Source organism: Manacus candei, unplaced genomic scaffold, assembly GCF_025592945.1.
Source record: "Manacus candei isolate 608988 ecotype Guabito, Panama unplaced genomic scaffold, ASM2559294v1 h1tg000023l, whole genome shotgun sequence".
Taxonomy (NCBI): Eukaryota; Metazoa; Chordata; class Aves; order Passeriformes; family Pipridae; genus Manacus; species Manacus candei.
Window position 1 is genome coordinate 26,531,301 of NW_026138071.1, and position 13,795 is coordinate 26,545,095.

Here is a 13,795-nt window from a genome sequence, read left to right on the forward strand (position 1 = left end):
TCCACGTTAGCAGATGGCACCATTGCCCAGGAAAAAACACACAGACACCAGCAGATTGCAAACAAGCACATGATGACTTTCAGCAGGCTCTCCCAAAAGACAGAAGATGGAGATGCTGTCCAATGACTCAGAGATTCCAGGACAAATCATTTACAAAGTAAACCCGAGAAAATCAGTCAGCAGGCAAAATGCTGCTGTAAGGGAAAGGGAAGGGGAACAGAAAAACACGCAGGGCAGGGCACGGCACTCCCACAAGGTGTTTGGCTTCATGTTTTGCTGATCAGTACTGTGCAGGTGGGAAATGCCAAATGTTCAGTCAGAGTCAGAGCTGCTGCTTGAGCTGCTGCTTGAGCCACTGGAGTGCTGGAGGAGAGAAAACAACTTTAGGGCACCAGCAAAAAGACTCTCTTTCACAGCATTCCTGAGAGGTGTTAGTGACCCTGTCGTGGGTGCCCCATATTGTGGGGAGCTTGGGGGTGTTTCTTAGTTTTTTTCAAGGCTTTTTAGGTCAATAAAGCAAATTCCAGAAGGGTCGTGCTCTCTACAAGCAAGGGCAAACATCAGAGCAGATCATGGGCAGAGCTGTTACCCAGTGAGAGAGTTTGATTTGTTTTGGAAATGGTCCCACTTCTGATATTGGAACTGGGGGTACGTTTAGCAGTCCCTGACTCTGACCTGCTCTGGACAGTGCCCATCCCTGTAACAGCATTTTCTGCAGAATCTACTCCTAGCACAAGGAATTGCTTCTCCTTTCTTGGTTTCTATTTTGATCATGGGTTTGAGTTTGGGTTTTTTTTGAGAAGGAACTGAACAGTTCCTCTGGCAAGACACTGAGTGAATGTCACTTATAGAGACATAACTTAGTCTTGGGTGAGCTGCATGGTGCACCCTGAGCCACATAACTGCTTTAAACACCTTCAAGGAATTTCATGGACTGCTTTTCAAATTACTCACTTACTATGACTCATCCTTGACTCCCATTAACTTAATGGGAAATTCCATATCTAAAAAAAGCCGTAGAGATTTTGGCAGCGTGCTCTAGCCACCACAGCGTGGGAGAGGAGAGTCCTAGCTGTCCAGGCTGGATGCTGTGGCATAGGGGAAGGGGGTCATAAGGAACACAGCAGGAATAAGGAAGTGTCTGCTGTCGCCTCACTCTTACCTTGCCTCCGTGGTGCTTGGAGTGCTTCTTCTTATGGTGCTTCTTATGGTTCTTCTTATGGTGCTTCTGATGGCAGTCAGGGGGACACACCTGCACTCCTGGTGGTCCCGGAGGGGGGTGTCCATGGGGATTATGGCCACATGAGGGGTGCCCATGGGGGTGGTGCCCATGGGGGTGATGCCCATGGCCAGGTGGAGGGGGGAACGAGGGGCAGACTGCAGGGCCACCAGGGCAGGGAGCTGTGCCGGGACCAGGGTATCCTGGAGGAGCAGGAGGGCAAACTGCAATGCCACCAGGGTAGGGACCCGTGCCAGGACCAGGGTATCCTGGAGCAGGAGGGCAAACTGGCTGGTGTGGTTGTGGCATGCCTAGGAAGAAGAGGAGAGCTGTTAGCAGGCAGACACAGGCTCTCCCTGGACAGACAGTGCAGGGAGCTGGTGTATCCATGCACCCAAAGGGCCCCTCCCAGTCTACCTCTTCCTCACAAATGACATCCCACACCCCTCTGGCATGCAGGGAATCCCCCCCAGGTGCCTTTGGCCATTGCCCTGAGCTCCTCTCTGAGCCCTGATGGCTGTGTGGTACCCACAGCCCTGTCTGGCCCCATGGTCGCTCACCGTGGTGGGGGTCACACATCTTCAGTGGTCTGTGAGCTGAAAGGGAAGGACAAGCACCATCAATCACCTCCTGCCACAGGGACGTCATTGCCCTGCCCAGAGCTGGGACCTGACTCCTCTGTCCCACACATCTGCCCTGGAAGCAGAGACCGCGCTCGCTTCCCCAGGACTGCCATCCCCCTGCACACCTCGATGACAGCCCTCCTGTCCCTCTGGGGGACAGCACCAACCCCCAGAGCCGCTGTCCCCACCTCCAGGCACACCCAAAGCCCAGCCTGTGGTTTCCATCGTTAATGGCAATAACAAACCCGGGTGCCCAGCTCATGTCCCCATGGACCACAAGGACTGGGGACACGTGTCTGGTCCAGCAGCGCCCATGGGGACAGTGCACCCTGACCCTCGGCTGCCCCCGCTCCGGCTGTGCCCGCGCTCCCCGCTGCCCTGCACTCACCAAACCTGGCCAAAAGCTCCCAGAGGAGGCGATGCTGGCAGCACTCTTGATCACCGTCCTTGGCACGGCTCTAACCGGGCTGTCGGGCACCTGTTAAATACCAGATCCCTCCCCGGTGAGGAGGGGTGTGGCGGGCAGAGGTGACACTGCTGAGCAGTCAAACTGGCACCACCCTGCACCAGGACTGTAACCATGGCACCCAAGAAAAGTCAACACACCACTCCCAGCTAGCACAAAGGTCCCACTCCCAGCTAGCACAAAGGTCCCACTCCCAGCTAGCACAAAGGTCCCATGTAAAAATAGACGATGGAGGGTGGTGGTTACAGCTCCCGACATCAGCTGATGGAGTGAGTCAGGCGACCCAACCATGAACCCCCCGCCCACCCTCCAACACCAAGCGGCACAGAACACTTTCCAATCTGGTGGGATTCTCAGGATGTAGCTCAAACAGTGGGAAGCATTGCCACACACAACAGGAAACTCAAGCAAGGGCTGGTGGAGGTCAACTCTCCTACAAGGAGCTGTTTTTGCAAGCTGACAAATAGTGGGTGGAAAGCACTGGGCCTGTTTGGGAAGCACAGCTGGACAGATGCTCCCTGCAGCTCAGGACATGAGGACACCTTGCAGGGCAGAGTGTGAGCCTGGATGTCGGATTTGCAGGCCAGGTTGCAGCCTTGTGTCAGTTCCTTCAGAGTAGGCCAGAGCCCACTCACCTTCTCTGCCAGGGCATAGGGCACCCTCACAGCCGTCTTCAGTCCCTGCTGCATGGCAGCCATGCGCCTGGGAGGGGGGACAGCCCTGGCTCAGTGCTGGGTGCCTGTGCTCCCCCAGTCTGACAGTGCCCACCAGCCCAGCTCACCTCTCCTGCTGGCTGCTGCCGCACAGCGTCTCTCCTTAGAGGCCAGCGGGTGAGCCAGGGGCAGGGAAAGTTGGCATGGGGATGGGGAAGGGAATTTAATGCTCCAATTTGGCCACCAAACCTGCTCCCACTGCCTGCTCAAGTGACCTGCTGTTCCACAAGTGGCCGGAAGCAGCCACTGCTCCCAAAACAAGCCAAGTGAAAGATGCAGGCAGCAGGATCCCCCCATCCAGGCAGGGATGGGCACCGTGATACAAAGTAGGATGGGATGGGGGTCCCTACTCAAGGATGCGCTCCTGCAGGTGAAACAGAGACAGGGAGTCCAGACCCAGTGAACTGACCACCTGCAAGGAGCAGCACGGCTGCGTCAGCTCCGTCATGACAAGTCCTGCTGCAGCCTCAAGGGACAAAGGACAAGACATGGCTGCAAGCAGAGAGGGGCTGCACAAATGAAATCCCCCTGCCCCAGCACGCACAGACACGCAGCCAGCACTGCAACAAGGATGGACGAGGCTGCGCTGGCAGGAAATCTGGGGGAGATGGGCTGTGCCAAACTGCGGGAGGTTCCCTTTGTCATGGTGAGATCTTTCCCAGCACTTATTACCCTGCTGTTGAGGATGGCAGCCCACATAATATACAGCGTCCCCAGCCAGCCCCTCTACTCTAGCTGGAAAAGCTCATACGCAGTGTAAGGACTTTTACGAGCAGTAGGATCCACGTTAGCAGATGGCACCATTGCCCAGGAAAAAACACACGGACACCAGCAGATTGCAGACAAGCACATGATGACTTTCAGCAGGCTCTCCCAAAAGACAGACGATGGAGATGCTGTCCAGTGACTCAGGGATTCCAGGACAAATCATTTACAATGTAAACACAAGAAAATCAGTCAGCAGGCAAAACACTGCTGTAAGGGAAAGGGGAAGGGAGTAGAGCTACATGCAGGGAGTTCCCACAAGGTGTTTGGCTTCGTGTTTTGCTGAAGGTGGGAGATGCCAGATCTTCAGTCAGAGTCAGAGCTGCTGCTTGAGCCACTGGAGTGCTGGAGGAGAGAAAACAACTTTAGGGCACCAGCGAAAAGACTCTCTTTCACAGCATTCCTGAGATGTGTTAGTGACCCGGTCGTGGGTGCCCCATATTGTGGGGAGCTTGTGGGGTGTTCCTTAATTTTTTTCAAGGCTCTTTAGGTCAATAAAGCAAATTCCAGAAGTGTCGTGCTCTCTACAAGCAAGGGCAAACGTCAGAGCAGATCACAGGCAGAGCTGTTACCCAGTGGAAGGAGCTGATGGCTTGATTTGTTTGGGAAATGCACCCGCCTCCAATGTGGGAACTGGGAGTGTGTTTAGCAGTCCCTCACTCAGACCTGCTCTGGATGGTGCCTATCTCTATAACAGCCTTTTCTGCAGAATCTACTCCTAGCACAGGGAATTGCTTCTCCTCTTTCAGTTTTGTTTTTTTTTGTTTGTTTTGTTTTGTTTTGTTTTTTAATTTCTTTGGGTTTTGGGTTGTTTGTTGTTTTGTTTTTTTTTTAAGAAGGAACTGAACAGTTCCTCTGGCAAGACACTGAGTGAATGTCCATTACAGAGACACGACTCTCTCTCAGATAAGCAGGACAAGTCCTGTGATTTAATGCACTGCATGGTGCACCCTGAGCCATATCAATGCTTTAAATGCCTTCAAGGAATTTCATGGACTGTTTTTCAAATTACTCACTTAATATGGTTTGTTCTTGCCTATTTATTAATACAACAGGAGTTTCCATGTCTAAAAAAAAGCCACTGAGGTTTTGGCAGCGCGCTCCAGCCACCACAGGGTGGGAAAGGAGAGTCCCAGCTGTCCAGGTTGGATGCTATGGGGAGGGAATAGAGTTCTCCCCATTCCGTCCCATCCCAACCCATCCCGTTCCATCTCCCTGCAAACACCCCTGATGGTGCTGCGTCCTTGGCAGTGCTCCCTTTCCAGGCAATGCAACAGGCTGGAATTGTCACACACCACCAAAAAGACACTTTGCAGAAAGGGACTGGGCCAAGTCTTGCCCCACATAGAGGGTAGGAGAGTGCTTTGTGGGGTTTCTGGGCATAAAAGACAAGTGTGTGCATGGTCAGGAAGCACCCTTGCACAAGCACCCCTCACGGGCAGTCCCACTGGGTCCCTGCCACCCCCTTTGTTAGGATCCCTGTGATCCCAGGCAGTGCCAGCCCAATCTTCTCCTAATGTCCCAGGGATGGGGGGAAGGAAGTCTGGAGTCCAAGACCCAGACAGTAAAAATCCCCCTTGGCCAGGGAAAGGCCAGCAGGGAATGTGACACTGGGATCTCCAGAGGCCGATACCAAAAGAGCAACACAGGGACAAGTGGGTTTCCCAGCTTTATTTGCCACTGCAGAACTCCCAGACCACTCCCAAGCCCTCCTCAGGCCACCCGCTTCTCCAGCAGTGCCAGCACGAGTGCTGACCCTTGCTTTGCCTCTTCCAGCAGCCCGGAGACCTTCTGGGACATCTGTGTGGGGACAAGATGTGTCGTTTACTGCTCAACAGAACACAGGAGCCATCCCCCATCCACCCCATGCATCCCACTGGTGGCAAAGGGAGGGAGTGCCCGGGCACAAGTGGTCCCAGGGGCTTCCTCTCTGTCCCTCCTCAGCCCCACCACCAGGCCTGGGGCACACACACAACCCCTGCTTATTACCACAAGCTTGAACTTCTCATCCGTTATGTCTTTGAGGTTGATCATGACATTGAAGTAAGCTCCAAACACAGCTGCTTCCAGCATTTTGGCTCCCACCTGGGAAAAGACAGGCTTGCGAGCAGCTCTCCTCATCAACCAGCACCAGCACACTGCGCTGCAGAAGAGCAGACCCCTTACCCTACAGGACTTCCACCCTCCAACACCAAGCGGCACAGAACACTTTCCAATCTGGTGGGATTCTCAGGATGTAGCTCAAACAGTGGGAAGCATTGCCACACACAACAGGAAACTCAAGCAAGGGCTGGTGGAGGTCAACTCTCCTACAAGGAGCTGTTTTTGCAAGCTGACAAATAGTGGGTGGAAAGCACTGGGCCTGTTTGGGAAGCACAGCTGGACAGATGCTCCCTGCAGCTCAGGACATGAGGACACCTTGCAGGGCAGAGTGTGAGCCAGGTTGCAGTGTTGTGCCAGTTCCTTCAGAGCAGGCCAGAGCCCACTCACCTTCTCTGCCAGGGCATAGGGCACCCTCACAGCCGTCTTCAGTCCCTGCTGCATGGCAGCCATGCGCCTGGGAGGGGGGACAGCCCTGGCTCAGTGCTGGGTGCCTGTGCTCCCCAGCCTGACAGTGCCCACCAGCCCAGCTCACCTCTCCCGCTGGCTGCTGCCGCACAGCGTCTCTCCTTAGAGGCCAGCGGGTGAACCAGAGGCAGGGAAAGTTGGCATGGGGATGGGGAAGGGAATTTAACGCTCCAATTTGGCCACCAAACCTGCTCCCACTGCCTGCTCAAGTGACCTGCTGTTCCACAAGTGGCCGGAAGCAGCCACTGCTCCCAAAACAAGCCAAGTGAAAGATGCAGGCAGCAGGATCCCCCCATCCAGGCAGGGATGGGCACCGTGATACAAAGTAGGATGGGATGGGGGTCCCTAGTCAAGGATGTGCTCCTCCAGGTGACATGGAGACAGGGAGTCCAGACCCAGTGAACTGACCACCTGCAAGGAGCAGCACGGCTGCGTCAGCTCCGTCATGACAAGTCCTGCTGCAGCCTCAAGGGACAAAGGACAAGACATGGCTGCAAGCAGAGAGGGGCTGCACAAATGAAATCCCCCTGCCCCAGCACGCACAGACACACAGCCAGCACTGCAACAAGGATGGATGAGGCTGCGCTGGCAGGAAATCTGGGGGAGATGGGCTGTGCCAAACTTCGGGAGGTTCCCTTTGTCATGGTGAGCATTTTCACTAACAATTATTACCCTGCTGTTGAGGATGGCAGCCCACATAATATACAGCGTCCCCAGCCAGCCCCTCTACTCTAGCTGGAAAAGCTCATACGCAGTGTAAGGACTTTTACGAGCAGTAGGATCCACGTTAGCAGATGGCACCATTGCCCAGGAAAAAACACACGGACACCAGTAGATTGCAGACAAGCACATGATGACTTTCAGCAGGCTCTCCCAAAAGACAGACAATGGAGATGCTGTCCAATGACTCAGAGATTTCAGGACAAATCATTTACAATGTAAACACAAGAAAATCAGTCAGCAGGCAAAACACTGCTGTAAGGGAAAGGGGAAGGGAGTAGAGCTACATGCAGGGAGTTCCCACAAGGTGTTTGGCTTCGTGTTTTGCTGAAGGTGGGAGATGCCAGATCTTCAGTCAGAGTCAGAGCTGCTGCTTGAGCCACTGGAGTGCTGGAGGAGAGGAAACAACTTTAGGGCACCAGCAAAAAGACTCTCTTTCACAGCATTCCTGAGAGGTGTTAGTGACCCTGTCGTGGGTGCCCCATATTGTGGGGAGCTTGTGGGGTGTTCCTTAATTATTTTCAAGGCTTTTTAGGTCAATAAAGCAAATTCCAGAAGTGTCGTGCTCTCTACAAGCAAGGGCAAACATCAGAGCAGATCACAGGCAGAGCTGTTACCCAGTGGAAGGAGCTGATGGCTTGATTTGTTTGGGAAATGCACCCGCCTCCAATGTGGGAACTGGGAGTGTGTTTAGCAGTCCCTCACTCAGACCTGCTCTGGATGGTGCCTATCTCTATAACAGCCTTTTCTGCAGAATCTACTCCTAGCACAGGGAATTGCTTCGCCTCTTTCGGTTTTGGTTTTTTTGCTTGTTTTGTTTTTTTTTGTTTTGTTTTTTAATTTCTTTGGGTTTGGGGTTGTTTGTTGTTGTTTTTTTTTAAGAAGGAACTGAACAGTTCCTCTGGCAAGACACTGAGTGAATGTCACTTATATGGACACAACTCACTCTCAGATAAGCAGGACAAGTCCTGTGATTTAATGCACTGCATGGTGCACCCTGAGCCATATCAATGCTTTAAATGCCTTCAAGGAATTTCATGGACTGTTTTTCAAATTACTCACTTAATATGGTTTGTTCTTGCCTATTTATTAATACAACAGGAGTTTCCATGTCTAAAAAAAAGCCACTGAGGTTTTGGCAGCGCGCTCCAGCCACCACAGGGTGGGAAAGGAGAGTCCCAGCTGTCCAGGTTGGATGCTGTGGTATGGGGGAAGGGGGCCTGAAGGACCACAGCAGAAATTTAGAAGGGTCTCTTACCGCCTCACTCTTACCTTGTCTCCATGGTGCTTGGAGTGCTTGCCCTTATGGTGCTTCTTATGTTACTTCTAATGGCCGTGAGGTGGTCCTGGATGGGGGTGCCCATGAGGGTGCCCATGAGGGTGATGTCCCGATGGGGGGTGCCCATGGGGAGGATGCCCATGGCCAGGAGAAGGGGGGCGTGGGGGACAGACAGCAGGGCCACCAGGGTGGGGACCTGTGCCGGGACCATGGTGTCCTGGAGGACCAGGAGGGCAAACTGGATGGTGTGGTTGTGGCATGCCTAGGAAGAAGAAGAGAGCTGTTAGCAGGCAGACACAGGCTCTCCCTGGACAGACAGTGCAGGGAGCTGGTGTATCCATGCACCCAAAGGGCCCCTCCCAGTCTGCCTCCTCCTCACAAATGACATCCCACACCCCTCTGGCATGCAGGGAATCCCCCCCAGGTGCCTATGGCCATTGCCCTGAGCTCCTCTCTGAGCCCTGATGGCTGTGTGGTACCCACAGCCCTGTCTGGCCCCATGGTCACTCACCATGGTGGTGGTCAGACATCTTCAGTGGTCTGTGAGCTGAAAGGGAAGGACAAGCACCATCAGTCGCCTCCTGCCACAAGGATGTCATTGCCCTGCCCAGAGCTGGGACCTGACTCCTCTGTCCCACACATCTGCCCTGGGAGCAGAGACCGCACTCACTTCCCCAGGACTGCCATCCCCCTGCACACCTCGGTGACAGCCCTCCTGTCCCTCTGGGGGACAGCACCAACCCCCAGAGCCGCTGTCCCCACCTCCAGGCACACCCAAAGCCCAGCCTGTGGTTTCCATCGTTAATGGCAATAACAAACCCGGGTGCCCAGCTCATGTCCCCATGGACCACAAGGACTGGGGACACGTGTCTGGTCCAGCAGCACCCATGGGGACAGTGCACCCTGACCCTCGGCTGCCCCCGCTCCGGCTGTGCCCGCGCTCCCCGCTGCCCTGCACTCACCAAACCTGGCCAAAAGCTCCCAGAGGAGGCGATGCTGGCAGCACTCCTGATCACCGTCCTTGGCACGGCTCTAACCGGGCTGTCGGGCACCTGTTAAATACCAGATACCCCCACCCATCCCCCCGTGAGGAGGGGTGTGGCGGGCAGAGGTGACACAGCTGAGCAGTGAACCCGGCACCACCTTGGCCATGCCCATCAAGATGGGTATGTAAGAAAAGTCAACACACCACTCCCAGCTAGTACAAGGATCACATATATAATAAAACATATAAAAAGGTCCCACATATAATAAAAACAGACGATGGAGGGTGGTTCCCGACATCAGCTGATGGAGTGAGTCAGGTGACCCCACCATGAACTCGGGCTCAGTGCTCCCAGCACAGGCACAGTGTCCAGGGACAGGGGTGACCCTCCCACAGATGGTGCTGTGGGACAGCGGGGTTCAGGGTGGGGATTGTGACTCCCTGTGACACTGCTCAGGGTGCTGCTGTGGTGTGAGGTGGAGGAGGTGATATCTGCCATCACACCCGTCAGCAGGGACAGGAGGCAGGGCTGGCTGCCCCAATTTTCAGATCTTCCTCTTAGGGAGGGATCTATGGGGAGGGAATAGAGTTCTCCCCATTCCGTCCCATCCCAACCCATCCCGTTCCATCTCCCTGCAAACACCCCTGATGGTGCTGCGTCCTTGGCAGTGCTCCCTTTCCAGGCAATGCAACAGGCTGGAATTGTCACACACCACCAAAAAGACACTTTGCAGAAAGGGACTGGGCCAAGTCTTGCCCCACATAGAGGGTAGGAGAGTGCTTTGTGGGGTTTCTGGGCATAAAAGACAAGTGTGTGCATGGTCAGGAAGCACCCTTGCACAAGCACCCCTCACGGGCAGTCCCACTGGGTCCCTGCCACCCCCTTTGTTAGGATCCCTGTGATCCCAGGCAGTGCCAGCCCAATCTTCTCCTAATGTCCCAGGGATGGGGGGAAGGAAGTCTGGAGTCCAAGACCCAGACAGTAAAAATCCCCCTTGGCCAGGGAAAGGCCAGCAGGGAATGTGACACTGGGATCTCCAGAGGCCGATACCAAAAGAGCAACACAGGGACAAGTGGGTTTCCCAGCTTTATTTGCCACTGCAGAACTCCCAGACCACTCCCAAGCCCTCCTCAGGCCACCCGCTTCTCCAGCAGTGCCAGCACGAGTGCTGACCCTTGCTTTGCCTCTTCCAGCAGCCCGGAGACCTTCTGGGACATCTGTGTGGGGACAAGATGTGTCGTTTACTGCTCAACAGAACACAGGAGCCATCCCCCATCCACCCCATGCATCCCACTGGTGGCAAAGGGAGGGAGTGCCCGGGCACGAGTGGTCCCAGGGGCTTCCTCTCTGTCCCTCCTCAGCCCCACCACCAGGCCTGGGGCACACACACAACCCCTGCTTATTACCACAAGCTTGAACATCTCATCCGTTATGTCTTTGAGGTTGATCATGACATTGAAGTAAGCTCCAAACACAGCTGCTTCCAGCATTTTGGCTCCCACCTGGGAAAAGACAGGCTTGCGAGCAGCTCTCCTCATCAACCAGCACCAGCACACTGTGCTGCAGAAGAGCAGACCCCTTACCCTACAGGACTTCCACCCTCCAACACCAAGCGGCACAGAACACTTTCCAATCTGGTGGGATTCTCAGGATGTAGCTCAAACAGTGGGAAGCATTGCCACACACAACAGGAAACTCAAGCAAGGGCTGGTGGAGGTCAACTCTCCTACAAGGAGCTGTTTTTGCAAGCTGACAAATAGTGGGTGGAAAGCACTGGGCCTGTTTGGGAAGCACAGCTGGACAGATGCTCCCTGCAGCTCAGGACATGAGGACACCTTGCAGGGCAGAGTGTGAGCCAGGTTGCAGTGTTGTGCCAGTTCCTTCAGAGCAGGCCAGAGCCCACTCACCTTCTCTGCCAGGGCATAGGGCACCCTCACGGCCGTCTTCAGTCCCTGCTGCATGGCAGCCATGCGCCTGGGAGGGGGGACAGCCCTGGCTCAGTGCTGGGTGCCTGTGCTCCCCCAGTCTGACAGTGCCCACCAGCCCAGCTCACCTCTCCTGCTGGCTGCTGCCGCACAGCGTCTCTCCTTAGAGGCCAGCGGGTGAACCAGAGGCAGGGAAAGTTGGCATGGGGATGGGGAAGGGAATTTAACGCTCCAATTTGGCCACCAAACCTGCTCCCACTGCCTGCTCAAGTGACCTGCTGTTCCACAAGTGGCCGGAAGCAGCCACTGCTCCCAAAACAAGCCAAGTGAAAGATGCAGGCAGCAGGATCCCCCCATCCAGGCAGGGATGGGCACCGTGATACAAAGTAGGATGGGATGGGGGTCCCTAGTCAAGGATGTGCTCCTCCAGGTGACATGGAGACAGGGAGTCCAGACCCAGTGAACTGACCACCTGCAAGGAGCAGCACGGCTGCGTCAGCTCCGTCATGACAAGTCCTGCTGCAGCCTCAAGGGACAAAGGACAAGACATGGCTGCAAGCAGAGAGGGGCTGCACAAATGAAATCCCCCTGCCCCAGCACGCACAGACACGCAGCCAGCACTGCAACAAGGATGGACGAGGCTGCGCTGGCAGGAAATCTGGGGGAGATGGGCTGTGCCAAACTTCGGGAGGTTCCCTTTGTCATGGTGAGCATTTTCACTAACAATTATTACCCTGCTGTTGAGGATGGCAGCCCACATAATATACAGCGTCCCCAGCCAGCCCCTCTACTCTAGCTGGAAAAGCTCATACGCAGTGTAAGGACTTTTACGAGCAGTAGGATCCACGTTAGCAGATGGCACCATTGCCCAGGAAAAAACACACGGACACCAGCAGATTGCAGACAAGCACATGATGACTTTCAGCAGGCTCTCCCAAAAGACAGACAATGGAGATGCTGTCCAATGACTCAGAGATTTCAGGACAAATCATTTACAATGTAAACACAAGAAAATCAGTCAGCAGGCAAAACACTGCTGTAAGGGAAAGGGGAAGGGAGTAGAGCTACATGCAGGGAGTTCCCACAAGGTGTTTGGCTTCGTGTTTTGCTGAAGGTGGGAGATGCCAGATCTTCAGTCAGAGTCAGAGCTGCTGCTTGAGCCACTGGAGTGCTGGAGGAGAGGAAACAACTTTAGGGCACCAGCAAAAAGACTCTCTTTCACAGCATTCCTGAGATGTGTTAGTGACCCTGTCGTGGGTGCCCCATATTGTGGGGAGCTTGTGGGGTGTTCCTTAATTATTTTCAAGGCTTTTTAGGTCAATAAAGCAAATTCCAGAAGTGTCGTGCTCTCTACAAGCAAGGGCAAACATCAGAGCAGATCACAGGCAGAGCTGTTACCCAGTGGAAGGAGCTGATGGCTTGATTTGTTTGGGAAATGCACCCGCCTCCAATGTGGGAACTGGGAGTGTGTTTAGCAGTCCCTCACTCAGACCTGCTCTGGATGGTGCCTATCTCTATAACAGCCTTTTCTGCAGAATCTACTCCTAGCACAGGGAATTGCTTCGCCTCTTTCGGTTTTGGTTTTTTTGCTTGTTTTGTTTTTTTTTGTTTTGTTTTTTAATTTCTTTGGGTTTGGGGTTGTTTGTTGTTGTTTTTTTTTAAGAAGGAACTGAACAGTTCCTCTGGCAAGACACTGAGTGAATGTCACTTATATGGACACAACTCACTCTCAGATAAGCAGGACAAGTCCTGTGATTTAATGCACTGCATGGTGCACCCTGAGCCATATCAATGCTTTAAATGCCTTCAAGGAATTTCATGGACTGTTTTTCAAATTACTCACTTAATATGGTTTGTTCTTGCCTATTTATTAATACAACAGGAGTTTCCATGTCTAAAAAAAAGCCACTGAGGTTTTGGCAGCACGCTCCAGCCACCACAGGGTGGGAAAGGAGAGTCCCAGCTGTCCAGGTTGGATGCTGTGGTATGGGGGAAGGGGGCCTGAAGGACCACAGCAGAAATTTAGAAGGGTCTCTTACCGCCTCACTCTTACCTTGTCTCCATGGTGCTTAGAGTGCTTGTCCTTATGGTGCTTTTTATGGTGCTTCTTATCATGCTTCTGATGGCCATGAGGTGGTCCTGGATGGGGGTGCCCATGGGGAGGATGCCCATGGCCAGGTGGAGGGGGGCAGACAGCAGGGCCACCAGGGTGGGGACCTGTGCCGGGACCATGGTGTCCTGGAGGACCAGGAGGGCAAACTGGATGGTGTGGTCGTGGCATGCCTAGGAAGAAGAGGAGAGCTGTTAGCAGGCAGACACAGGCCCTCCCTGGACAGACAGTGCAGGGAGCTGGTGTATCCATGCACCCAAAGGGCCCCTCCCAGTCTATCTCTTCCTCACAAATGACATCACACACCCCTCTGGCATGCAGGGAATCCCCCCCAGGTGCCTGTGGCCATTGCCCTGAGCTCCTCTCTGAGCCCTGATGGTTGTGTGGTACCCACAGCCCTGTCTGGCCCCATGGTCACTCA

At 54.2% G+C, this 13,795-nt stretch overlaps 1 protein-coding gene across 46 annotated transcripts in view; it reads right to left on the bottom strand.

The window, feature by feature from the left end:
* Positions 1 to 55: 55 nt before the first annotated feature.
* Positions 56 to 13,795, bottom strand: part of FTCD (formimidoyltransferase cyclodeaminase) — a 34,100-nt gene continuing 20,360 nt past the window's right edge. For 8 of the 46 annotated variants that reach the window (XR_007904481.1, XR_007904490.1, XR_007904491.1 and 5 more), the window contains 2 exons: positions 13,318 to 13,547; positions 12,162 to 12,435 (listed from right to left, as the gene is read on the bottom strand). Coding sequence is in view for 13 of the 46 variants with exons in the window: in XM_051787180.1 (XP_051643140.1) it covers positions 10,581 to 10,841 (261 nt within the window). In the remaining 33 variants the exon portion in view is untranslated. The other 38 variants (XM_051787180.1, XM_051787179.1, XM_051787194.1 and 35 more) reach the window with 18 other exon arrangements.